A 27790-nucleotide genomic window follows, 5' to 3' on the forward strand; every position below is an offset into this window, starting at 1 on the left:
TCGTAACAGCGACATTCGTAACCGGACAGTTCGTAACTATACATATTCGTAACGGGAAAATTCGTAACGTCAAAATGGAATTACTTTGTTTATTTCTGTTAATGCGGAAACTAACGTTTATTACAGCTTCAATTGAAATTACGTTTAACAATTTAACGAAACAGCGTCAGGATAAACATTTTTGACACATTTCAGATTTTGTGGAGAAATAAATTTTTAAAACTATGTCTTAAAATAAATATAATCTAGTAATGTAAATTTGTATTAATTATTATAGTAAATACATTATTAGTAAACGGTTTTTATTTGTTTCATTATTATGTAAACGCTTTTCTTTACTTCAATAGTTTGCATCAAGTCTTTAGACGTTAATTTGACTGACTTTTCTTCAATGCAAATGAATGAAAATTTGCAGACGTATGTATTCGCGGGAACAATACACGAATCGTCAATAAAAAAAAGTTTATGTTTATTAATTGTTTAAATAAAAAAAACGGTTTTAATGAAAAATGTTTAAATTCTCTTGTTTTTTACAATGTAGAAACTTGAAGCTTTTACGGATTGTAGCTAATGATATGAACTATACATAATATCACTTTTTACGTTAATTGTTTACGTTATTCTTCATAAATAAACAATAAAGTTTCAAATTTTTAACTCTCATATATTTGTTTATATATAAATCGGCGTTTATTCGTGTCAAATTTCAATACGATACGAAACAAAACTTCAACCAAAACTCGAATTCAAAAAATTCGTGTTTTTATCGTAGTCTTAGAAAAACCACTGGTAGAGACGTTTTGTGCTACAATTAACATTAGAATTCATTTTGTCGTATTAATTAATTAAACGCTTTTCTTTAGTTCAATCGTTTGGGTAAAATATTTAGACGTTAATTTGACTGCATTTTCTTCAATGCAAATGACTAAAAATTGGCAGACATATGCATTCGCGGGAACAATACACGAACAGTCAATAAAAAAATTTTTTGTTTGTTAATTGTTTAAATAAAAAACGATTTTAACGGAAAATTCTTAAATTCTCTTGTTTTTTACAGTGAAAAAACTTGAAACTTTTACAGGTTGTAGCTAATTATATGAACTATACATAATTTCACTTTTTACGTTAATTTTTTACGTTATGCTTCGTAAATAAACACTAAAGTTTCAAATTTTTGGCCGATTCCGACTACTTTTCATGTTTGTACATCATATGTTTTATACATATTTTAATAAACATGACGATATGTTTTAATGTTTGAAAAGAGTCAGACTAAAAAGTAAAAAATAAAAAAATATGATAAAAATATTTTTAAGAAACGCTTTTCTTTAGTTACGAGTGACTAAAATTAAGAATATAAAAAAATCAACTAAAAAGCAAAAAATAAAAAAAATTTTAAAAATCTACCACATTCGTTAAAGAAAAACGTGATGCGAAAACCGTTTATTGGATGAAGACGCGCCACGCTTTTCTTTGGCGTGTTAGATTTTTAAAAAAATTTTAATTTTTTGCTTTTTATTTGATTTTTTTATAATATGTTTAATTTTAGTCACTCGTAACTAAAGAATAGCGTTTCTTAAAAATACTTTTTTCATATTTTTTTTTTTATTTTTAACACTTAGTCTACTAATTTAAAGTGATAATTCAAAATCAACAATTTGAAAAAATTCTTAAGTTGTCATATTAACAAGATTATTTTTTTAAAAAAATATGTTTAAAAAGAAGTGGCCAAAAAAATCTCCATTAGTTTTAGTGTAGGAATTTATACAAACTGCATTTTTGTATAAATTCAATAATACTAAATTTACAAAAAAAATAGTAAATGTTGGCGTTACGAAATGTACCGTTACGAATATGTATATTTACGAACTGTCGTCGTTACGAATTATCCGTTACCATTTGTCGGGTTACGAACTGCCACGTTACGAGATGTCATGGAACTTCTAAAAATATACAAAAATCGCTTATTTGCCATTTAAATTTAAATAAACAATAAGTTATATGTTTATTATTTATAAAATATGCGCAATCAAGAATTTCCCGCCTACCATAGATGACAACTGACAGATGATTCACATAAATGTGTGGAATGTTAACAAAGAATTTTATTTGGTTTAGGTTGTAGTGATGCCTTAATGCCTTAATCTATAAATCACGATTTTTGTGGTCGTTCAATAATAAACTGTCGCGTCGGTGTACAGTATTGTAGGTAAATGATATGTTCCATTCCAATTCTGGCACTAGTTTTTCAATGCATGATCTGTGGTTTATATCTTTGTAGCACTTCCTTTTTGTTCATATTTATAAAAATATAGATGTGTTTCTATGCTTCGTAGATGCCAAAAAGCTGTTCAATCGTTTGAACCATAAAATATTGCCGAAATGTCTGGGTAATTTGGATATGGTTAATTTCCTCACAAAAGACAAAATGCATGGTTATAACAGCAGATCTAATGAGATGTAAATTGGAGCTGGAAGGTCAGATAATAGAACAAGTGATGGAGTTTAAATACCTAGACATCACACTATCTAGCTACGAAAGGCTCGAAACAGAAGTGGAAGATCAAGTGAATAGAGCAAATAGAGCCGCAGGTTGCCCGAATGACACAATATGGAGAAATAAAAATATCGGAAAATAAATGAAAGGCAGAATTTGCAAAACAGTCATCAGACCAATAATGACATACGCGGCAGAAACACGACCCGACACACAGAGGACAAAAAGATGGCTCGAAACAGCGGAGATGAAAACCCTTCGAAAAATCGATGGTAAGACTCTATGGGACAGAGCTAGAAGTACAGATATACGACGGAGATGTAAGGTGTATAACATTAATAACTGGGTAAGAAACAGAAGAATAGAATGGAATGACCATATAAGCCGAATGACAACAAATAGGATAGTCAGGACAGCGAGAGCCGGTTCCCCAATAGGAAGACAATCAGTGGGAAGACCATGAAAACGATGGAACGACAACTTACTAGAGGCACATTGAAAAAACAAACAGAGTCATGTCTATATAAAAAGAAGAAGAGAAGAAGAAGGTGTCTAGTAGTATCAAGATATGCAAATTGGTAAGATAATAGGTCTAAGCGATTATATCTGAAGCCATTAGTGAGCTGGTTTCTTTCCGATTTACATCTTAATTTTTACCTAAGACACAAAGTTAAGTATATGGTGTCATATAGAATCAATATTTTTTTAATGAATGGAAACATGAATTCTTAAAACTCTAAGTAAATTAGCTTACAGATAGGTCTTAGTCCTATCTAAAAAATTTCGGCATATAGCAAGAAGACCAAAAGAAGCCAGTGAGAAGAAAAACTGAGCGTAAGTGTAAAATTAATAGCAAACGACCAAGAGAAAGATCTCACGCACTCCTCGTGAATTAAGTATCCTAAGATAATGAAGCATGGAGAAACATGGACATTATAACGATATACTCGTCTGAGACACAAAATAAGATGCCTATGACATGTCTTGATCGTAGAAGATACGGTGTAAAGGATCAAACAGTGGCGTAGCTAGGGTGGGGCGGAGGGGGCGGTCCGCCCCGGGTGTCACCCGTTCGGGGGTGACACCTAAGTGACCCGATTGTAAAAGAAGGAGATCGCAAAGATCACAAAAGAATCAAAATACAATTCGATATTATTTTATGAACACACGAAACGGAGAAAAGTTTAGGCCAAAGTGGCATTTCTTGGATTTTTTCCGTTAAAAAGAAAAAAGCAGCTGAAACTAGCGAAATTCTCAAGAAGCTTGAAATTGATGGTTTAAATTATTAGAAAGTGTAAATTTGTGTAAATTTTGTGTAAATAAAAACACTGATGGACTCATAAAATAGAGGTTGGATTGATAAGATTTGAATGGCCCGCATGCAGCCCAGATCTCAATCCTATTGAGCATTTATGGGATGAATTAAAGAAAGTTATCCGCCGTCATCCGAGGCCTCCAGAAAATTAGGTACAGTTATGGCCCTGGTAGAGGAATATAGGGTCTATTCCCCAGGCAAGGATAACATATCTTTATTCGATGCCAAACAGATTGCGAGCAGTCCTTGCTGCTTTTGTTTTGTTTTGTTAATTTTATTGCGTTTGATATTTTTAAAATCTTCAAAGCAGTGTTTTTATTTACAGTTCTTACAATAAAAGAGATATTCGGATAATTCAAAAAACAAAACATTAGCGATACCTCCAGGATAATACAAAAGGAATATGAAATAAAACCAGCCCTCCAATTTTTCCACAGAATTTTTTAAAGTTAGGAGAAGATACAACGTTTCCATTCACCCCCGTATAATGCCATCTAAGCAAAAAATTTTTGTTATCGGAATAATAACAAACGACATCAACACACCTACAAACTGATGTAAGAATCTTGAAAATCGGAGTACAAATAAGAAAGTTATAGATTGTTAAACTTAATCAAAAATTTGGGTGGCGGAATTTTGTGCCGGTGAGTGTAGTTTGTCAGTTTTGTTACATGGCATCGAGACTTGGACTCTGAAGTCTAATACGATCAATCGCCTAGGTAGACACGTTTGAGATGTGGTTGCATACAAGAATGCTCCCAAAACCCTGGTCAGCGATGCAGATCAACGAAATATGGCAAATGCCGAGGAAGCACATCTCATGGCTCAAGAACATTTAAGATTGAACAGGAATACGCAGTGCCGAAGGCTAAAGACGGTTAATAGCTCATCATTGTAATTGCCAACGTTAGAGAAACCTGATATAGATTTCAAGAAATGCCAAAGGAAGTTTTATTAGAGTTATCGCTAACCTCCTTTGATGGAGACAGCAATAGAAGAAAAGAAAAGACAGAAGAAAAGGAGAAGATGCAAATTTAATGCTTTGACAATAAAAAGATACTGTTTATTTTTCTGTCTTCCAATAAGTAAAAATCGTAATTTTAACATTTATATTAGTAATTAATTGGTATTGTTTTGTTTCAGTACAAGCTTTAGTCAATTAGATTCTAGCACTTGGAACATAGATATGCAAGAATTAGAGTATAACCCTTCGAAGAAAGATTTAACTGATGCAAAGATTCATCATCTGTTGGCAGAGGAACTGGGAAAGCCTTATAGAAGGGTAAGTTAGTTGTAGAAATAAATTGTAAAGGTAGTCATTCTTTTTAGAATAACATATGTTTATATTTAATGCAAAAACTGTACCTGTAAGGTACCTTAGAACTGTACCTCGTTGGTACCAAGAAGATCTAAAAGAGTGAAAGTAATATGTCGAAGGTATTTTTAAATATTGTCTATCAGACTTTCTTTTACTATTACACAAAATGAATGGAAAGAGCTTTAAGATTATTAGGGATGGGCGGAGGTAAATTCCTCACCAACCAGTAGAACCATATAATCCGACAGGTATTTTCCTCACCACGTTTAAGGGTTCGTATTAATCCGGTAGGTATTTTCCTCACCAACTCACTCAGGTAATAAAATAAAAAATATAGATGTAATTTAAGAATGATTATTATGAAAGCATCCGAAATCCGAATAAAAGACATTCATTTCCTTACGTTGTAATAATAGTTTATAATATAGATAATGTGCAAAACGTATAACTTATTATTTATTATTTACTATAATAAGAAACACACTTTACAAAATCCATTATAGTCATTTGATTAGCCTGATAACTTATTATAGTTATTAAGGTACCAAGGGTATTATAAGGATAATAACGCTTGAGGTCAATAGTGTATAGACCGAGGGTCTTCGGCCCGAGGTATATACGTTGACCGAAAGCGTTATTATTTTATTATTATAATACCCGTGATGCCTTCAACGTTTAATGTCCGACTAAATTATTCTTTTTATGCAAAAAATTTGAATAAATTTTGAATTAATTAGTTTTCGAATAAGTACATTTACCAGAAATAGTCGTAACGTAATTGTGGTAACCATAGTTTTACTTAGAGTTTTATTTGTCAACTTGACAGTATTTAACTCGTTATTTAAATTTAATAGGCGATATGGCGTTATTTTTCTATAACACCCCCTTGGGCGGCGTTATATCTTACTTAATAGACTTCGAAATAATGTCATTATTTGTAAAATAATAGACCATAGTGTTGAAATTGCATTTAAACTGTGCACAGCGAGAAAAAATAACTCCCCACGCCGCTGATGGAACACAGATAAATAGTTGTGGCCCGAGCCACTGATTCCCAAAACTTGAGCTCAGCTGTTGCTGTTGCTATGCCAAAACAACACATTTCTTGTAGTTTTCCCCTTCGCCCCCTCGAACCACCGGTAGTTCTTTTTAGTAAGTCACCAGTAGCAAATTAGACACCGTTTGAGTATGTACCTAGTGTAGCGCCGATCGTTTTAGGCACTATTGGCTCGCGTAAGCTATGATGCCAACTCTCTCAAGGGCTCTGTACCTACAAACAATTTATTATATTTAGTATCTCTGTTGTCAAAAAACAGTAAAGTGTATGAAAGTGCAGTGCCCCACTCTAGTGTAAATAGAAGAGTATGTGCAAGATTCTGACGCCTAGCCACAACGAATTTGTTGCTAACACTCTCTCTCATGTTCGTAAGTAGTGTAGTTATTCTCGCAGCTCACACCATGTATTTCTCAACCCTTTGTTTAACAATAACAAACTATTGTAGAGTATAATTCTCTCGCAGAGTATTGTTTATTTATGTTCAATGTTGATTTCCCTTTAACATTAAAGAGTTTACAGTTTCCTGTGGTATTATTTCGTAGTATTTGAACCATAGGAACTGTCCCCTTGCTCTAACCACAGGCTGAATGATTTACAACCATTCACGGTTAAAAAGTGCAGGAACCAGTGCGCATGAGCCAAAGCCCCTGGTTAGAACAAATGGTCCTTCGAGCCTTCAAAGGGTAAATGGCCCTTCGTAGCCTATTAATTTTAGTATTTCAGCCCGTGGCTGACCTTAGTTGATGTATTTGCTCTTACACCCACATTCCACCCCTTTGGATAGTATCCTAAAGCCATTCTTAAGGGCATCAAAGGTCCTTCTCGCATCACAAGCTCACTCTATCTCTTAAGATTGTTTGGAGTCCGTTCGGACTCTCTCTCTCTCTCTCTCTCTCTCTCTCTCTCTCTCTCTCTCTCTCTCTCTCTCTCTCTCTCTCTCTCTCTCTCTCTCTCTCTCTAAGCACGCATAGACAATAAAGTGTAATAAGTCTCCTATTTAAAGACATTGTCTCCGGTTAAACCAACTCGCGCCCGGGCAGAATCGCTAGCGCGTGAATACAAGTTCTTCGGAAACAAAAGAATCGCAGACGAATCAACACCGCCAACGCTCCAATCAAGAAAACTTCAAGGCTCTCAAGAAAGTTTTGAAGCGACGGCAACACCGCAAGCAATCTAGCAGTTGAAACCCCGACCCGACAAGTGGACTACAGACAGGTTTTTTCTTCATAATTTTTAAAGTAGAAATAGTTAAAACTGATTTTAATCTCACAATGATGATGAGTTATAATATTAATTTTTCGAGTTTAGGTGTATAAATATATGAAAACATTTTAGGATTTACAGGGTGTAACTCGTAATTGTTACAGTTTATGATGCATTTTATTCGTTTTACGCTGATTAAGATATATGATTTTTTTTTATGTTGTATGTAAATAGGTAGGTATAAGTATTTAGATACATGAAAAAGGTGATATGTATAACAGGTATCGCTAGTATAAAAAGTTTTTTTTGTCGGTTTACTCAGTTCAGCATACACGCGTATTTAACATAGTTTTTTCTACGACCTTGTTTTTAGTGCATAACTCAAATCTCTTAGGAAGTAAATTGATGAAAATTTGTATTTTGCTCATATAAAAGTTAAATAATGGATTACAAATCGCTATGTAATAACAGGACAGCTGCCAAAGGGCAGGTAACTCGCGTTCAGGATTGGATTAATAAAAAATCACAGGGTACTAAGTCGATTTCAATTTTTGAAGCAAAGTTAGACATTGTAGAGAAATATTTTGATAAGTACTCAATCGCACAAGACTCGATAGAGATTTTAGTAGCAGAAAATGACAATTTGTCAGATTCTGAAGACAGGGAGGTAACGGAAGAAATGTTTGTTATTAGTATCGCCGCGCTGAAAGATTCAATTAAAAAATTGTCTCCCTCTAGTAGCTCTACCCCCATACGCAATAATAGTTCTGTACCTGTCTCTCAAGATTTACATAGTAATGTTAAGTTACCTGACATTAAGCTCGGAAGTTTTGACGGTTCACGCCCTTCCGAATGGGGAGGCTTTATAGATATTTTCGAAGCTTTAATTGGCAGTAACTCTCGGCTTAAAGATGCTGAGAGGCTCTATTATTTACGTACCTTAGTAAAGGGATCCGCCCTTAAGTTAATTGATACCTTAAAAGTTACAGACTCTAATTACGCAGTTGCACTTAAGACATTGAGAGACCGGTATGAGAACAAATCTATTGTAGTAAACGAATATTTGTCAAATATTGTACATTTCCCCCAAATTAATAAGTGTAACTCTGAGGTTTTGAGAGAGTTTGCCTCATCGCTGCGCAAGGATATCGAATGTCTCAATAATCTAAATCTCACCGATAAAGTTTTGACAGAGGCTCTTTTAGTATTTCTGTTTGAACAAAAATTAGATGCAAACTCGCGAAAGTCCTTTGAAGAAGAACGCAAAACTGCTCAAATCCCCACTCTTAAAGAATTTTTTGATTTTATAGATAAACGTTGCGTTATTTTAGAAAATTTGTCCAGTTTTGAAAACGCTAATGAGAAAAAGCACAATGTACAAGAAAATAAAACGGTCGCGTTCAAACCTAAGGTTAACTTGCATGCAAGTTGTGAATCTAATGCTCGCCCCCCCTCGCCACGAAACCGCCCCCACTCACGCCCCAGTTCTCCGAATTTTAACGCTACTTGTGTGATTTGCAACGGTGCTCATAGAATTTATTCTTGCGCTAGATTTACCGCTCTCCCTCCTCGCGAAAGATTTAATAGTGTGAAACAGAAAAAGCTGTGTTTCAATTGTTTAGGTTATCAGCACTCAATCAAGGATTGCCGGTCAACAATAAGTTGTTCTATTTGTCGCCAAAAGCATCACACTTTGATTCACTTAGACTCACAGGCAAACTCCAACACTCAATATGCGCCGCGCTCCCAAACTTATCATACGAATAATAATCACACTCACCCACAGCACTCTAATATACGGCAAAATAATTCTTACCACGATAATTCAAGGAATCATACTCCGGACTCTCGCACACGCCGCTATTCGCAACAGGACGCACATTCGCGTCAAAGTACTACGCCAGACGCACAAGAGCGTCCAAACCAAGCCCCCCAAGCAGGTAACCATGTAAATCGTGGAAATTATAGGTCACAAACCGATGTCTCTTACGCGAGCTCGCACAACGCAGTTACACAAAATAGAAATCAGGAATCGCAAGTTTTGCTAGCCACAGCTGAAGTGGTAGTTTTCTCTCACAACGGTCAACCCATGACTGTTAAAATGTTATTAGACAACGGCTCTCAAAATAGTTTTGTAACAACAAAGTTGGCTGAAAAATTAGGATTACCCTCTGAAACACAAAATTTGCATGTGTCCGGCTTATCCGGACAAGAAACGCTAATCTCGCGCGAAAAAGTTGAGCTGGAAATTAACTCAAAAGTTAATAATAGGAAATTTGTTATTGATTGCTCTGTTATCGATACCATTTCACAACGTCTGCCACAGTATAGTATAAACCCCGCAAAATTAAATATACCTGCACATTTAATCAGTTGCTTAGCTGATAGCACATTTGCAGTGCCGTCCGAGATTCAAATTTTAGGAGGCGCTGAAATTTATTACTCGCTATTATCTCATGGGTTGTTACATTTAGGTAAAGGACTCCCATCGTTAATTAATACACATTTGGGTTGGGTGATCTCTGGTAATGTCCCCCAACATTGTCTCCAAAATACCCCCAAAGAAAAAGTTTACGCGTTTACAGGTATCTCCGACGCTCTCTCCCTCGAACATAATGAAGAAAATTTATGACTAGATACTCTCTTAAATAGATTCTGGAATCAAGAAGAAATTCTTGACACTTCCTCCCACTCCGCACCTGAAAATGAAATTGTTGAAAATTTGTTCACCTCCAGTACTAAAATTTTAGAAAATGGCACTTACGTTGTAAAAATGCCCTTTAAAACCCCCGACGAATACCTCAAGCTAGGTGACTCCTTTTCTATAGCAAAGAGGCGTTTCTTATCGCTAGAAAACAAACTTCAGAAAAACCCCAATCTGTTGAAAGATTATCAAGAATTTATTAATGATTATGTAGCTCAAGGTCACGCTCGACCCATACCCCTAACCCTTACGAATTCGCTCTCGCAGAACAAGTATTTCGTTCCCCACCTGGCCGTCATTAGAAGCGACCACGTTACGACAAAAACTCGAGTCGTGTACGATTTCTCTTGTCCCAGCAGCTCGAAGCTCTCTTTCAATGATATAGCACTTAAAGGTTATCAGGTCCAACCAGATCTGTATGACATTCTCTTAAGATTTCGTCTTTTCCCCCTCGCACTCACCGCTGACATACGTCAAATGTTTAGGCAAATCAAAACAGACCCCACACAAAATTTTTTGCAGAACATACTTTGGCGCAACTCCCCTTCAGATCAACTGGAATGTCTTGAACTCTTAACCGTGTCATTTGGTCAAACTTTTGCTCCCTACTTATCTTGTCGAGTTTTAAAGGACATCGCACAGAAAAACACTAATCTCCCTCTTGCTTCTCATGCGCTCCTCTACCAAACGTATGTTGACGATATTTTGTGTGGAGCGCACTCTCTCTCTGAATTAGAAATTTTGTACACTCAGTTAAACTCCGCCCTCGCTAACTCTGGTTTTCAATTACACAAATGGTGCAGCAATTCAATAGAGATGTTGCAAAAAATCTCTCACTCTGACCCCCAAGAAAAAGATTTAAATTTAGATGACTTACCCTGCAAAGTTTTAGGCATCAAATGGAACCCCGCTACCGATGAATTTAAAATCTCTGTCCCCACTGCTCTAGAAGTCACTCCTCTCACGAAAAGAAAAGTTTTGTCGATAATTAGCTCCTCATATGATCCCCTAGGTCTAGTAAATCCAGTCATAGTAAATGGAAAAATCCTTATGCAGAAACTTTGGCTGCAAAAAATTGATTGGGACACTCCCATCTGTGACTCCGCTATTCTTGAATATTGGCAAGATTTTGTGTCAAATCTCCTCCAGTTAAAAAATCTCGTCATCCCTAGACAATTGCAAGTTAGTAAAGATGTCTCTCGTATTGAAATTCATGGATTCGCTGACAGCAGCTCATCAGCGTATGGGTGTGCTTTGTATCTCAGAGTTAAATACTCAGATAATAGTATTTCATGTAACTTAATTTCCAGTAAAAGTCGTGTATGCCCTCTCAAGAAAATAATCACTATCCCCAAACTAGAGTTATGTGCCATGTTGCTCCTCGCGAAGTTGACTACAAAAATTTTAAGTATATTTGAAAATGATCTCCGCCCTCACTCAGTAAATTTGTGGACTGATTCCACTATTGCTTTACATTGGATAAATTCTCACCCAAGTAGATGGAACACGTTTGTAGCTAATCGTGTCAGTCAAATACAGAGTCAGTGTGAAACGTTCCAGTGGCGGCACGTTTCATCCCCAGATAATGCAGCCGACATGCTGTCTAGAGGCTCATTTCAACCTAGTAATTTGGAAGTTTGGTTCCATGGCCCAGAGTTCATGCGAAACCCAGGCTTTGAAACGCCGCAAGTAAATAACCTACCCCCACTCTCTCTCAAATTACCCGAAGAAAAGAAAGTTGTTCTTACGACTCTTGTTCAGCCTGAAAATTTTTGGCTATCTCTATTCTCTCGTTTTTCTAAGTTTTCCACCCTTCAACGTACAGTGGGGTACGTATTAAGATTCACTCAAGTACTGAAAAATAAAAAGAAAAATTCTGAACCGCTCTCCACCTCTGAACTCTCTCAAGCGCATGATCGCATAGTGAAAGCCATACAATCGCATTATTTTGCAAAAGAAATTGCAGAAATCTCCGCAAATCGCCCCTTGTCAAATAAGCAGTTATTAAGTTTGAATCCCTTTCTCGACTCTTCTAATTTCCTCCGCGTAGGCGGCAGGCTCGCTAACGCTGAGATACCCTTCGATCAAAAATTTCCGCTATTGCTCCCCTCCAAAGCTCACGTTGTCACACTCATGATCAAAAAAGAACACATTCGTTTGCGGCATGCAGGACCGCAAAATACACTCTCAAATCTCCGACTCAGATATTGGCCACTCAATGCTCTTAGAGAAATTAAACGCATTATCCATTCTTGTACTATTTGTCACAGATTCAACGCAAAAGTAGCTGAACAGATTATGTCAGATCTCCCCAAAGAAAGGATTTGTGCATCCCGCCCATTTTTCAAAGTAGGTGTCGACTTTGGAGGACCCTACCTCGTAAAATCTTCAAAATTGAGAAAAGCCCCAGTAACGAAATGTTACATCGCAGTTTTTGTCTGCATGGTCACGAAAGCGGTACATGTAGAACTTATCTCCAATCTCACCACAGAGGCATTCTTAGCGACTCTCAAAAGATTCATAGCTCGTAGAGGTAACCCTTCCAAAATATTTAGCGATAATGGTTCGAACTTTCAAGGGGCAAGAAATCAACTGAAAGAACTCTATGACTTTTTCAAAACCCAAAGTAATTATGACACAATTAGAGAATATTTATCACAGAATGAAACGCAATGGCAGTTCATTCCCCCTAGGGCTCCTCACTTCGGTGGGCTTTGGGAAGCTTCCATCAAAAGTGTAAAATACCATTTACAAAGAATCCTAGGTAACTCTAGTTATACCTTTGAAGAACTCTACACAATATTAGCACAGGTTGAAGCAATATTGAACTCTAGACCTCTATCTCCAATATCAAATGACGCCTCCGACTTGCAGCCACTCACACCTGGGCACTTCCTCATTGGTGGTCCAGTAACCGCGTATCCCGACAAAGATATTTCAGAACAATTAGACAATAAACTCACATCTTGGCAAAGGTGCACTAAGGCACAGCAAATATTCTGGAAAAGGTGGACAAAAGATTATCTTAACAGGTTGCAGCAACGCCCAAAGTGGTTACGCCCACAAACAGATCTGAAAGTAGATCAAGTTGTTTTAATAAAAAATGAAGACACGCCTCCATTAAAGTGGCCTCTAGCTAGGGTATTAGAGGTAATACCAGGGAAAGACGGTAAGGTTAGAGTCGTACGTCTTAAAACGACAAATGGTGAATATACCAGGTCCATCACAAAAGTTTGCCCCCTCTCTTCAGATGACATGGTCGCCTCATCAAATTAAACCAGCTGCGTTATATATATATGCATATATGTAAAATTGTTAGGTATCGTGTTGTCGTTTGTCGCGTAGTGTAGTCTTCTCCGCCTTGTACATGGATGGCCGCTTTTCCGGTGGTGGCAGAATGTTGAAATTGCATTTAAACTGTGCACAGCGAGAAAAAATAACTCCCCACGCCGCTGATGGAACACAGATAAATAGTTGTGGCCCGAGCCACTGATTCCCAAAACTTGAGCTCAGCTGTTGCTGTTGCTATGCCAAAACAACACATTTCTTGTAGTTTTCCCCTTCGCCCCCTCGAACCACCGGTAGTTCTTTTTAGTAAGTCACCAGTAGCAAATTAGACACCGTTTGAGTATGTACCTAGTGTAGCGCCGATCGTTTTAGGCACTATTGGCTCGCGTAAGCTATGATGCCAACTCTCTCAAGGGCTCTGTACCTACAAACAATTTATTATATTTAGTATCTCTGTTGTCAAAAAACAGTAAAGTGTATGAAAGTGCAGTGCCCCACTCTAGTGTAAATAGAAGAGTATGTGCAAGATTCTGACGCCTAGCCACAACGAATTTGTTGCTAACACTCTCTCTCATGTTCGTAAGTAGTGTAGTTATTCTCGCAGCTCACACCATGTATTTCTCAACCCTTTGTTTAACAATAACAAACTATTGTAGAGTATAATTCTCTCGCAGAGTATTGTTTATTTATGTTCAATGTTGATTTCCCTTTAACATTAAAGAGTTTACAGTTTCCTGTGGTATTATTTCGTAGTATTTGAACCATAGGAACTGTCCCCTTGCTCTAACCACAGGCTGAATGATTTACAACCATTCACGGTTAAAAAGTGCAGGAACCAGTGCGCATGAGCCAAAGCCCCTGGTTAGAACACATAGTCGTACGTAAATTTTCTACATTTTTCTCAGCTTACTTGCAGACTGCAGTAATAAAAAAAATTCATTTTATAGTTTGCATGACATTAAATCAAACACAAAACAATCTGATACGTCTTCCGGTTTTATATAATGTAAGGCCAAAAGTATCTTTGAGCCTACTTCAGAATCATTTGTATATTCTGATGTTAAATCAAGAGACTGAATTTTCTATACCAAGTTTGGTGTACTTAGGTGAAATCTTCAATCATGTAGTTCAGTGTTTGGACACATGTGAATGATTGCATTATGTATAAATATAGCCTTTTCAAAATCTACAAAAACTTTACTAGGATTAAACTCAATTTCGAGAGCTTTAAAAATTTCTGATTTTAACAAATAGAAAAGATTGTTTTAAGTTTCTGTTTTTTTTTTTGTTTGACAGTAAATATAATAAAGAAATATAATGCCCATTAATTGGCCCATGAATAGTGAATAATTGCAAATAATATGTGGTACGGTAATTGTGCCATACATATAATATACGAGAGGGGCAAAATTATGGAATAAATTAATTTTCTCTAAAACGGACGATTTTGGAGAAAAATTCCGAAACAGGTAGATTTTTATTTTTAAATTAGTATTTTTTGGCCTATATTTTGATAGTAGTAACGTCATCTAACTGTGCGTGATCACGTAATCAATGATTTTTTTAAATGGGAATAGGGGTCGTGTGGTAGCTTATTTGAAAGGATGTTATATTCTCTATTCAGTAATATAAACATTAATGTAATTATTGATTGATTGATTGATTGATTAATGACGTCACTAATATGAAATATAGATATGCCAAAAAATTGTGATTTAAAAATAAAAATCGACGTGGTTCGGGGTTTTTTGTCCAAAATCGTCCATTTTAGAGAAAATGAATATATTCCATAATTTTGCCCCTCTCTGTATAAAATTCAATGTTGCTAAAAATCTTATATTTGTTTCACATTCGAAACTAAATACAGTTATCTTACTTTTGACACAGTTTATAAAGAGAAAAGTTTCCTCCTTGGTTGTTTTTTGAGCACAGCTCTTCACAAATTCTTGAACCTCATCAATATTGGAAGGAAGTCGACCAGGCATCATTTTCGTCGATAATTATATATATTTTTTCTTATGTAACAGACATCAATCGTAGTAATTGTTTCAGGCAAATTAGCTGCAAGCTCTTGGCGAATGATTTTTGGCGGTTTTTCAGTATATTCTCTTCGGCTCTACGTTTACAAGAGTTAGAAACAATTTCTCGATCTATCTTCTGCAGATCTGATTCATGATTATGTTGTAGGCTACTTCTAGTTATTGTAAAATTTGCCCCAATAGTATTCAATTTCGCACTAAAAGTTATTTTATTGCCTCCAGAAGGTTCAGAACACTTCTTCACTTTCTAAAACTTTCACCTTATAAAAAATAAAATTTTCAAATACCGAGATTACTTTCTATTAAACATGCCATTTTTGTCAAAATTCCAATTATTACTAAAAATAAAATACTATAAAATTAATTTATTTATTTATTATAGGTACCTACTGTAATTTTATAGTAGATAAATAGTTTCCCATTTCCCATAGAAACCATTTCAGTTTTGGTGAGGAAAATACCTGTCCGATTATGACATACCCTTCCAAATTCAGGTATAAGATTATTTTGGTGAGGAAATTACACCCGCCGTTAGGGATGAGTAAGGAAAGAGCTATAGGATTTATTCAACTATAATGTCCATTTTTTGTTACTTGTGTATAGGCCAAGAAGTACACATTAATAAAAAATTACATAAATTTTATAATATGTAATCACAAATGTATGTAGATATTACGAGTACTTTTTTTGTTCTTTTCTTTGTTTTTCTGAACAGTACATCTTCAAAATTTCAACGAAACGAAAGATTTCTCATTAAAAAAGGTGTAAGGCACGGTTTTATACTTTCTTCAACGTTGTTTAACTTATACGTAGAAAAAGTATTTGTAGAAGAAATAGCAGTCTCTAATATGGATATTAAAGTAAACGGCATATATTAACATTAGGCATGCCAATATCACAGCGATAGCGGCAGATAACATTGAAGATCTTCAAAAATGCTCTAACTCTTGCAAGTGAAGCTTTGGGCTTAAAAATAAATATCAAGAAAGCGAAAACCATGATTATAAGTAGAAATAATTATTGGAAAAACCAAATCAAGATGCTGAAATTAAAAGAATAAAACAACTGGCATGGGCCGCTTTCGGTAAACTAGCATATTATCTTAAAAAACACCTCCATCCATATAAACTTAAAGAAAAAAGTGTATAAGACACGCATACTACCAGTATGTACCTCCGGCTTGGAGAGCTACCCCTTACAAGAAAATCTACTAAAAAACTAAACACAACACAAAGAGCGATGGAACGAAACATGCTTGGCATATCACTGAGGACAAAATTAGAAATACCAAGATAAGACGTAGAACGAAGATCACGGATATCGGAAGAAATTATAAAAATAGAATGGTGCCTGGCAGATCACATAGCCGCCAAACAGCAGTACTGACAGCAGCAGCGTCCACCCTGGGAAACAATAAAAAGGAGAGAAGAGGAGCACGGTTTCATGACGAGTGCAGACAAGCAATAAAGGAAAGAAATGAAGCACACAAAATGTACATAAAAAGAAGAACACGGGAAAGACGAGCTTATGAAAGAAATTTCAAAAACAACGAAATTAAAGGGGTTCACGAATACCTAAAAAAGATAAGAAGTGGGTATAAACCTCAAACAAGTATATGTTAAGATGAAAGTGGGCAAATAATCAGTGACCAACAGAAAGTCACAGAAACCTAGAAGCATTATTTTCAGACCCTACTTGGAACACAAGTAGACATGGAAGATGAAATGGGTATGAACTACGTAGAAGAGAATGAAGTAGGTATTGGAGTAGAAGCTCTAACTATAGAGGAAGTTCTCGAAGCTATTAAGGCCCAAAAAAACAATAAATCTCCGGGAGTTGACGAAATACCAGCAGAACTGTATAAGGTAGGTGGCGACCACCTAGCAATTCACATCCACGCGCTAATCAAAGACATATGGCAAGAAGAGAAAATACCCGACGACTGGAAGAAAAATATAGTATGCCCGATCTATAAAAAAGGAGACAAACTCCGGTGCAAAAACTACCGTGGAATCTCTCTACTATGTACAGGATATAAAGTCCTCACGTTTATTATAAACCAGCGGCTCCAACCACTAGCAGAAAATATTATTGGAGAGTATCAGACGGGCTTTCGACGGGGAAGATCGACATTGGATCAAATATTCACAGTTAAACAGATCTTGAGCAAATCATGGGAACACGATATTGATGTTCACAACGTGTTTTTAGACTTCAAACAGGAATACGACTCAGTCAAAAGGAACAAACTATACTATATATTGGCTGAATTGGCAATACCACACAAGCTCATTAAAGCCACAATGGATGAAACTCAGGCATGTGTACGAATACAAAACCACCGAACAGACTTTTTCAAAATTTCGCAGGGACTAAAGCAGGGAGATGGTCTGGTCCCAACATTGTTTAACCTGGCACTTAGGTGTGCGGTTAGGCAAATGCAAACTGGACGAGGAAACCTACTGACCAACCGAACGGTTCAACTGGCCGCTTATGCCGATGATCTTAATATTATGAGTAGAACATCAACAGGAACACAGGAAACATACGCAGAGTTAAAAACACAAACAAATATGCTAGGTCTGGAAATTAACACCGAAAAAAAAACAAAAATAATGACTTAGACGAGAAGAAATATAGTCCCACAAAACATTATACATGAATATGACATTGGAACGGTTGGAAAGTTTACAGACCTGGGAGTAGAAATATATGCCGACGGATCAGAAGACGGAGAAATACGGAAGAGGAAGAGAATAACGCAGGAAAACAGAGCTTATTTTGCCTTCTCCCATATATTTTGGTCTAAAAGTGTCCACCGAAATACAAAAATGAGAATCTATAAAACTTTAAATGGACCAATAACATGCTATGGCAGTGAAGCCTGGGTCCTGAAAGAAACATCCAAAAACAAACTCGACACATTCGAAAGGAAAGTACTTAGGAGAATACTAGGACCTGTGAGGGAAAACGGAATCTTCAGAAGTCGATACAACAACTAACTTTATCAACTTTATAAGGAAGCACCCCTGTCAGGCTTCATTAGAATACAAAGATTGCAATGGACCGAACATGTGATAAGAATGGGAGAGGATAGGCTACCAAAAAGAGCACTGAATGCTAGAATGTAGGGAAAGAGACCTGTTGGAAAGCCAAGAAAACGCTGGGAAGACACAGTAAACAGCGACGCACAAGTCCTTTTAGGAGTCCGTGTATGGAGAAGAGCAGCCACAGGCAAGCAAGGGTGGACGCAAAAAATAAAGGAGGCCAAGGCTCAATTTGGGCTGTAGTGCCGTAGAAGAAGAAGAAGAAGAAGAAGAAGAAGAAGAATATTACATAGCCAGATATGATGATAATAGCTGGACATGGAGAGTCCTAGAATGAATACCAAGGAGGACAACAAGAAGTATGGGAAGACCTCAAAAGAGATAGGTAGATGACATAAGAGCAGTGGCAGGCCAACAGTGGATTAGATTGGTGCAAGATATAGAAAGATCAAGGCAATTGGAAGAGACCTACATTCGGTAGTGGATGGAAAATGGTTGACGAAGAAGAATAAGATTCTTGTTATAATTTCCACGTATCGTCAACATACGCTAGAATCTGAACAAAAAATAATTTTGAAATTTCTTCTTTCTTACTTTGTACTTCAATCGTCTATCGCGTTTTGATAAAAAAGTATAAACCTATTTCATAGATACTTCTTTTAAGAGTTATCGAGGCCTGAAAAGACCGGATATTTTTTCGACTTACTTAAGCCCACATAAATTATTTTTTTGTTATTGTTACATTAATTTTTATAATTTTATTTCTTCAGCACAGTAGACGAGGCAATTTAATAACGGTGAGTGTCGCGGTACCGCTTTTTTTGTTGTCAATTCGATGTTTTGTTTTTTTCTTTTTAGTTTTAGTTTTATGTCTCACCAGAAATTGCTGTAATTTCGTACCCAATCTGTTCAGCAAGTAGTTTTATTTAGATTTGCATCTACGTTAGTATAGATTATCATTTAAAGACGTATTTTTATGCTTTGTTGATTAACAAATAGCGTTCGACTAAGTCCAACATGGAAAATGAATTATTAAAACGAGCTGAAGATATTGTAAGGTTTTACTTATACGTTAAATCGATAACTTACAGAAGGCACACATAATATCCATGTGCCAGGCTGAATCTGTCGAATAGCAAATCATAATGAACATTTTTAATAAGAGTCTGCATTTTTCGTGAAATCACTTCAGGATGTACCTTGTATCACGATATGTGCCGCTTGCAAAACCCTTGGCTTAGTTTTTTATTTAACAAAATCTGAAAATGATCGAATATTTTTGCTTTTTGGGTCCATATTTTCTAGGTCTGGATCCCGCGTGTGAAAAAAGTTGATTAATAGCAAGCTGAAAATTTGTTAATAGCTTAAGGGTGTCTAGTCGGACAAACTTTGATATATGGGAACACTGAAACAGGGGAAGTTTTAATTGTGGAACAGGTTAAAAATTTAGAATGGTCAGATCACGAAAACGTCACATGTATTTTGTCCGACAGAACTTCCAATTGATTTGTTACCCTTTCATTAAACTCTCATGCAAAAATCGGACTGCTATTTATCACCTGTCATAATTCCTGTCATTTGACATGTTCTACGTGTTCCACTCATTAAAATGCCCATTTGGTGATAAATGGCAGTCTGATTTTTGCATGACAGTTTAATGAAAGGGTAACAAATCAATCGGAAGTTCTGTCGGACAAAATACATGTGACGTTTTCGTGGTTTGACCGTTCCAAATTTTTAACCTGTTCCACAATTAAAACTTCCCCTGTTCCAGTGTTCCCATATATCAAAGTTTGTCCGACTAGACACCATTAAGCTATTAACAAATTTTCAGCTTGCTATTAATCCACTTTTTTTATACGCGGGATCCAGACCTATTCGCCTATTTTGCAATTCCTAGTTAGTCAAATATTACGTAAAACTTTTACGTATAGAAAAACAAAACTTTTACCTTGTATAATTTTTTTGTAGAAGTAATATCTCTCGAGTTAAAGACGAAAATATAGGCGCAAAATGCAAACATCTTTGATTTTTTTCATATATATATTTTTTCTACATAAAAAATTAAGCGCAAAGTTTGCGACTAGCGCATGTCGTGATTATTGATGCAAGACACATTTTGAAGTGATTCCAGTAAAAAATAGACTCCTATGGAAAATTTCCAATTCAAAACAGATTCCATAGAAATAGCATTCTAATATGAAGGGGAATAAAACAACGATGCATTTTGCCACTGTCTGTTGTAACTGTACTGAACATTTTTAGTGACGCACTCAAGACTGTTATTTACGACGTTTAGCTACAAAATGGATAGGTACTCAATACAAACTGCACACCATCATAGAAATATTCAAGGAAGGCTTACCCCCAACAGTGGACAAATGTGAACAATGTTCCTACACTGCTCAGAGTGGAAAAAGGGAGCACATATATAGTTCAGAGAAATAAGGAAAAAAAATATCCTGTTGGTGACACAACCCCCTCCAGACCGAAACCAAATTTTTTGAGTATGCTTCTTTTCATGAGCATTTTTCAGTGCGTCACAAGAAAAAAAGATAAGTCCGTGATAATATATATTTTAGTGACATGACATTTTAGTTAAATCTGACAGTTGTCAAATTTTATTTGCAATTTGGCATAAAAACAAATCAATTCTGTTTATTGCATTTATAAAATGGTATTTTCTTTGATTTGTATAGTCTTATAAATTGTACAGATTATATTCGTAGATATATTATATAATTCTAAAATAATTTCTATTTCGATTATAGCCCCATCTATTGACAACTAGAACAAATGTTATAAATGTCACCGACGAAATGTAATCACTGACGTGAATTTTTTTCAGTCACATGCAATTTAACGCGTTAGAAAGAAATCAAAAAACTGTGACTCACTGAAAGATCCTCATGAGAAAAAGCATAGTACGGACATCTATATTAATAACCTATATGTTTCCTCCAGCCGATTTTGATGATATACATATATACAGTTATAAACAAATGAAGATCAAAAAACGGTAAATTTTTGTTTTTCCGTCTATAACCAAAAAGTTAAGTATTTTAAACAAATTTGAGAGTGAGAAACTCATAAATAGTTTTTAAAAAAACTTAAATATGGCGTTCGCTGAATATGTCTATCCTTATTGGTTGCTTAGAAAATTGCAAAATAAATAATAAATTTTGAGTTTTTATAAATATTCATAATTTATGTAAAAATTAACTTAAAACGTTCTTATTACACGGAATGCTGAGACTTCTGGTGCTTAAGTCATACCCTAAATTTCAAAGCAATTGGTCAAATAGTTTAAAAAGTATTTAATTTGCTTATCCCAAATTATTTTTTTTGCAACGCTAAAGTCAGAAAATGATGAAGTTACACTATAACTTTGGATAGTTTATGAAGGAAGAATATTTATACTATTAATTTAATTAAAAAAAAAATGACAAAAAATAATTCCAAATACTGCAAAATTATTTTGCAAAACATGTGAATTGAAAAAAGGGGGGCTAGCTTCGTCCCTAATTGTCCTAGGACAATTGTTTTTCTTTCTAAATGTGTATAAAAATTCAGTCTTTCCAAATATAAAAAAATAATTTTTCTGCTGGTGATGGTTAAAAAGTTATTCTAATTGTTTATAAGTAAGCAAAAATCGACGTGTTTGTGCAAAATAATTTTACACTGTTTAAAATTACTTTTTGTCATTTTTTTTATTAAGCCAATAGTATAAATGTTCTTCTTCCATAAACTGTCAGAAGTCTTACTGTAACTTCATAATTTTCTGACTTATGGTAGGGGAGCCCAAGCGGGGATTTTTGCAGTTACTCGAGCGCGTCAGATTCTCATATGGGGAGAAACCTGGTACCCTGTAGATGTACCTCTACCATATATTGGCTCTTAACACAGGGGAGTTCGTTAAGGGGGGCCCGAAAATAAAATCTATCCTTAAAAAAACTCGAAATTGTCAGATTAAGATAAGGTAAGTGAAGTACAGCTGGTTCCAAAAAAAACTGATACGACTCTTAGTAAGATTTGATCATTTTAAGCAGTGTACGATTGGTCTGACATTATATTATATTTATTATGACAGACAAATAATAAAATAAACAAACAAACAGCCATTTTTTTAGGTTGAAGTTATCTGACAAATTTTAAGATTTGGCAGTGACAGTGACAGTATGTAAATAATAAGTATTTATCCTTCAAAATATAATAAATATAATTAAACTCATATTCATTATATCACACCTCACCAAAAGCTTTTTACAAGAACATTAGTCAGTGATTTTGAGATGGCTTAGAGCCAGACTACATCAAGATCGCCTATAAATCGTGCTGGTAATCGCCTTGCAGCGAGACCAAAAACAAAAAGAAAAAGAAGAAGAAAATACACTGCTCAATTTTCTATAAAATACGCTTTAAGAGTCGTATCAGTTTTTTTTGGAACCAGCTGTACATGCAAAAGAGTGTATATTTAAAAAATCTGACGATTTGAGCCGGGCATAAGGAAATGACCGAGTCCCAAAGTTTCACAAGAAAAAAGCGAATATTTCGCGAAATAAATGACGGATCGAAAAACTAAAAAATACGTGTTCAGTATTTTTTAAAAATCTATCGAATGATACCAAACACGACTTCCCACGGAGAGGGGTGGGGGTAAATTTAATATTTTAATTACGAATCCCACGATATTTCGCGAAATGAACATCAGATCGAAAAACTGTAAAATACATTTATTCAATCTTTTTGAAAAATCTATCGAATGACACCAAACACGACGCCCCACGTAGGTGGGGTGGGGGGTTACTTTAAAATCTTAAATGGGAACCCCCATTTTTAATTGCAGATTTGGATTCCTTACATAAAAATAAGTAACTTCTATTCGAAATATTTTTTCGAATTATGGATAGATGGCGTTATAATCGGAAAAAACGATTGTTGGAAATGGAAAATTAAATTAAAAAATGGCAAGCGCCCACTAAAATGGAAAACTTTACTTAACTCTTTTTGGTTTTAGGACCTACTTTTCACAACCCAATAGGTCCCCAAAGCGCTCGAGTGACTGCACATTTAGCATACTTTGCTCCCCTACCAAATGTTGCAAAAAAAATGACAATGGGATAAACAAATTAAATAACTTTTAAACTATATGACCAATTGCTTTAAAATTTAAAATATAATTTAAGCACCAGAAGTCTCAGCAATTCGTGTAATAAGAAGGTTCTAAGTTAATTTTTACATAAGTTATGAATATTTACTTTTAAAAACTCAAAATTTATGATTTAATTTGCAATTTTCTAAGCAACCAATAAGGATAGACATATTCAGCGGACGCCATATTGAAATTTTTTAGACGATTTATGAGTTTGTTACTCTCAAATTTGTTTAAAATGCTTAACTTTTCGATAATAGACGAAAAAAGCGAAAATTTACCGTTTTTTGATCTTCATTTGTTTATAACTATGTACTTATATCATCAAAATCGGCTGCAGGAAACATAAAAGTTATTAACATATATGTCCATACTACAAAACATTTGGTTTCGGCCTGCAGGGGGATGTGTCACGTCACGAGAAAAATCTTATTTCTCTGGACTAATAAGTCAAATACAATATTCTGACGACACAGTATCAATAAAAGTAACATACAGGCACAAATAATAGATTGGATAGATTTTGTCGATTAGACAGAACCATTTCGTGGACTTTTCTTTAGCACAGACAAAGGAAGCAAAATTTAAACTTTATAGGAATTAAAAAGGCTTAAAATTGTGCAAATCCTGGATTTTCAACCTTTCTTTGCAAATAACAATATGCCAGTCGTTTCGTCACACTTCGGCTGTCACCCTTAAAATCTCTTCGTATTTTTCTATATTTAAACTATATTTTTTACATTACCACAAAATCAATAGTAACCTCTTAAATAATCTCTTGTTTTTGTAAATCACACAAAGCATACACATAAGATCGTCCCTCTCGACGTCAGAGTGTATCACGTGACCTCTAATCACAGTTAACACTCCCAGCGGATACTAAGTTAAAAATTATTTAACTAAATTAGTTTAGGTTTTTTTTGTTAAAACAATTGAAGTAATATCTAAATTTTGTCCCTTCAGCACAGTCGAAGAGGCAACTTACTAACGGTGAGTGACGCGGCTTTGATTTGGTTTTTGATTGGATGTTTATTTTGTTTTGTGTAAATTTTTTTATTCGATTTTGAGTGGTTTGGCTTTACGTTTGTTTTTTAACAGTTATCACAAGCAGTATAGCACTCTTTGAAAAGTGTGAAATGTCTATTGAGCTGCATGATTTAGAAATGTTTAAAATTGGATTAAAAATTATGATGTATTTATTGTTTGTTAGCCATTTTATTTTACAATCGCTTTAAAAATTAAAGATTTTTAGATATATAACACTTGACATATGATTTTTTTGTTTATTTGAAATACTGTTCAATAATTGGTTGTTTTTTTTGGTAAAAATTGAATTGTATCGAATATTATTAATTAGTCGTGTGTTAGATTTTTTCGAAGTAATCGTTACAACGCATTTACTATACTTAAATAGGAATATTAGAAAAGAAGTCACATGATGCTAAATCAGGAGAGAATGACGGATGAGGATGAGGCTATGTTCTAGAATATTTGTTTTTTATTCCTACGTCGTTCCATTATCAAACCATATCCTAATATTTGTTTATTTTGGGTATTTTTTTCCAGAAAAAAGTAACAATTGTGTGCGAAAAATACCATACAGAAACAAGATAAGAGGATGCAGAAGAAAGTGATAATCATGCAGAAATGTAAAGTTTTTTGTCAATTAATGAGTTTTACTAATTTTCATATAAATTGGAATAGCGTTTTTTTCTTATTCTTCTGCTTTTTGTCTATTTTATTCGCTATTTGGTAGAAAGAACGAGAGGGGGAGAGGACGGAATAAACCATGAAAATACTTAAAAAGTCAACTAAAAAGATATATGGAAAGGCTTTAAAAAATGTATGAAAAACATGATGCTTATAAAGTTACGCAGCAAAGAAGAAGTCGGAAAAAGCAACAAAATTATAAAGATCTTAAAAATAAATAAATAAGAGAAGAAGACCTTTTAAAAAATATATATCGTGGGTTTCGCACACTTCCAATAAAAATGTTCTTAAAATTATGAACTCAGGAATCCGTTCATAAACAATATAAAGAGGATAAAAACAGAATGCTTCGGCCATTTAATTAGAGGACCTAAATCTCATATTTATACTTTGCCTTATAATACGAGTAGATGAAAAAGTGGATGGAAAGAGGTGGACTGGTGCAAAGAAACTTTTATGGCTGCGTAATATTAGGCAATGATTTGGTTCCATAGTGGAAGAATTATTTCGCGCAGCAGCAGATATACAGATAAGCATCAAAATTAACGCACAACCTTAAAAATGGGACATTCTTGATGTCTCGTATTTCATAAACCTGTCGTCCGATTTGAGTGATTTTTTTAGTATATTATAGCTTTATTCTTCAAGAATATCGATGTAATAATATTATTGCTAAACAGGTAAATGTCGTTGTATACCGGGTGTAACAATGATAGTATGTTTTTTCCTCAAAGTTTGGAACATCCTGTGGAATATTATAGCGTATATAAAATATTGAAATTAAAACTCAACTATAGCCTTAGGCTTTCTTAACATTTTGCTTTTTGATTCATTCGCTTATGTTGGATAATAAAAAAGTTAGGTACTTTAACAACTAGCAATGTTATTCATCAATACAGGGTGTTTCTAAATAAGTGCGAAAAAATTTTTAGGGGGTAAATCTGAATAAAAAAATAACGACCGTTTGCTTTATAAACATTACGTCCGCAAATGCTTTGTTTTCGAGATACGGGATGTTGAATTTTTTCTTACAAACTGACGATTTATTTATTGCTCTAAAACTGGTTGAGATATGCAAATGAAATTTTGTAGGTTTTAAGCGGTAGTTATTATGTATTTTATGACATACAACTAAGAATTATATATTCACTATTGGCGTGCATACGGGTATAAACATTTTAGATACATCCCGTATGCACGGCAATGGTGAATTTAAAATTCTTAGTTGTATGTCAAAAAATGCGCAATAACTACCTCTTAAAACCTACCAAATTTCATTTGCGTATCTCAACCTGTTTCAAAGCAATAAATAAATCCTCAGTTTGTAAGAAAAAATTCAACATCCCGTATGTCGGAAACAAAGCATTTGAGGACATATGTTTATAAAGCAAACTGTCATTATTTTCTCATGCAGAATTACCCCTTAAAGTTTGTCGCACTTATTTAGAAACAACCTGTATTGATGAAGAACATTGCCAGTTGTTAAAGTACCTAACTTTTTTAATATCGCACACAAGCGAATGAATCAAAAAGCAGAATATTAAGAAAGCCTAAGGCTATAGTTAAGTTTTAATTTAAATATTTTATATAAGCTAGAATATTCCACAGGGTGTTCCAAACTTTGAGGAAAAAATACACTATCATTGTTACACCCGGTATACAATGACACTTACCTGTTTAGCAATAATATTAAAACATCGATATTCTTGAAGAATAAAGCTATAATATTCTAAAAAAATCACTCAAATCGGACGACAGGTTTAGGAAATACGAGACATCAAAAATGTCCCATTTTTAAGGTGGTGCGTTAATTTTGATGCTTAGTGTAGAATGGTTTAGGACAATAAATTTCTAACAGGATGACTCTTAACGTTTGAATACGGTACACGGCACCAAAAGAAGAAGTTATTATTATATTGGACCAGGAGAATAGAAAACGCAGAGAGATTAAAAAGTCCATTAGAGTTTATAGAATTACGAAGATTCTTCGTAAGTGGATATTGCTCAAAGTTTTATTGCAGAATCAGCATAGACAATTCGAAATGTCTACAAGGTCCACTACTAACCTTTAACCACCCTTGGAAAAACTTTTCTGTTTTTTTTTTCGTGGCATTTATGAGTCATCCAGTTTCAATTATTGAAAGAAATTGACAGAAAAAATCAAACAAGCAGTATTTTGCTAATTGAGCCAAATTCCTTAGTAGAATATTATAATAATTAATTACGAACATGAATCAAGAATTGAACATCATGAACAATAAGAACCTCATGAACAAATTGTTAAAGAAGTAGCAATTTTTTAATTTTTGTAAACGAATAAAAAAAATTTGCCACGTTAAAGAGAAGGGAAATGAGGTGCAAATTATAGACCTCCCCGTTTCTTCTTTTTTTCAACATTCGCTTGGTTTGCAGATAATAGAAACCACGAAGGCGTAACCAGAAACTTGGTCTCAATTTAAA

General features: G+C 34.7%; 2 protein-coding genes across 12 annotated transcripts in view; one reads left to right on the plus strand and one right to left on the minus strand.

The window, feature by feature from the left end:
* The window catches only part of LOC114327965 (histone acetyltransferase KAT8), a 345297-nt gene that overhangs the window by 270001 nt on the left and 47506 nt on the right, over positions 1-27790 (minus strand). The gene's annotated exons all lie outside the window — the stretch shown is intronic.
* Positions 1-27790, plus strand: part of LOC114327962 (probable Na(+)/H(+) antiporter nhx-9) — a 238461-nt gene that overhangs the window by 139861 nt on the left and 70810 nt on the right. For 8 of the 11 annotated variants that reach the window (XM_050643634.1, XM_050643635.1, XM_050643636.1 and 5 more), the window contains 3 exons: positions 4956-5094; positions 19239-19265; positions 24584-24610. In XM_050643634.1, the coding sequence (XP_050499591.1) occupies positions 4956-5094; positions 19239-19265; positions 24584-24610 (193 nt within the window). The remainder of the gene's footprint in view (positions 1-4955; positions 5095-19238; positions 19266-24583; positions 24611-27790) is intronic. The other 3 variants (XM_050643640.1, XM_050643641.1, XM_050643638.1) reach the window with 2 other exon arrangements.

This window comes from Diabrotica virgifera, chromosome 2 (genome assembly GCF_917563875.1).
Source record: "Diabrotica virgifera virgifera chromosome 2, PGI_DIABVI_V3a".
Taxonomy (NCBI): Eukaryota; Metazoa; Arthropoda; class Insecta; order Coleoptera; family Chrysomelidae; genus Diabrotica; species Diabrotica virgifera.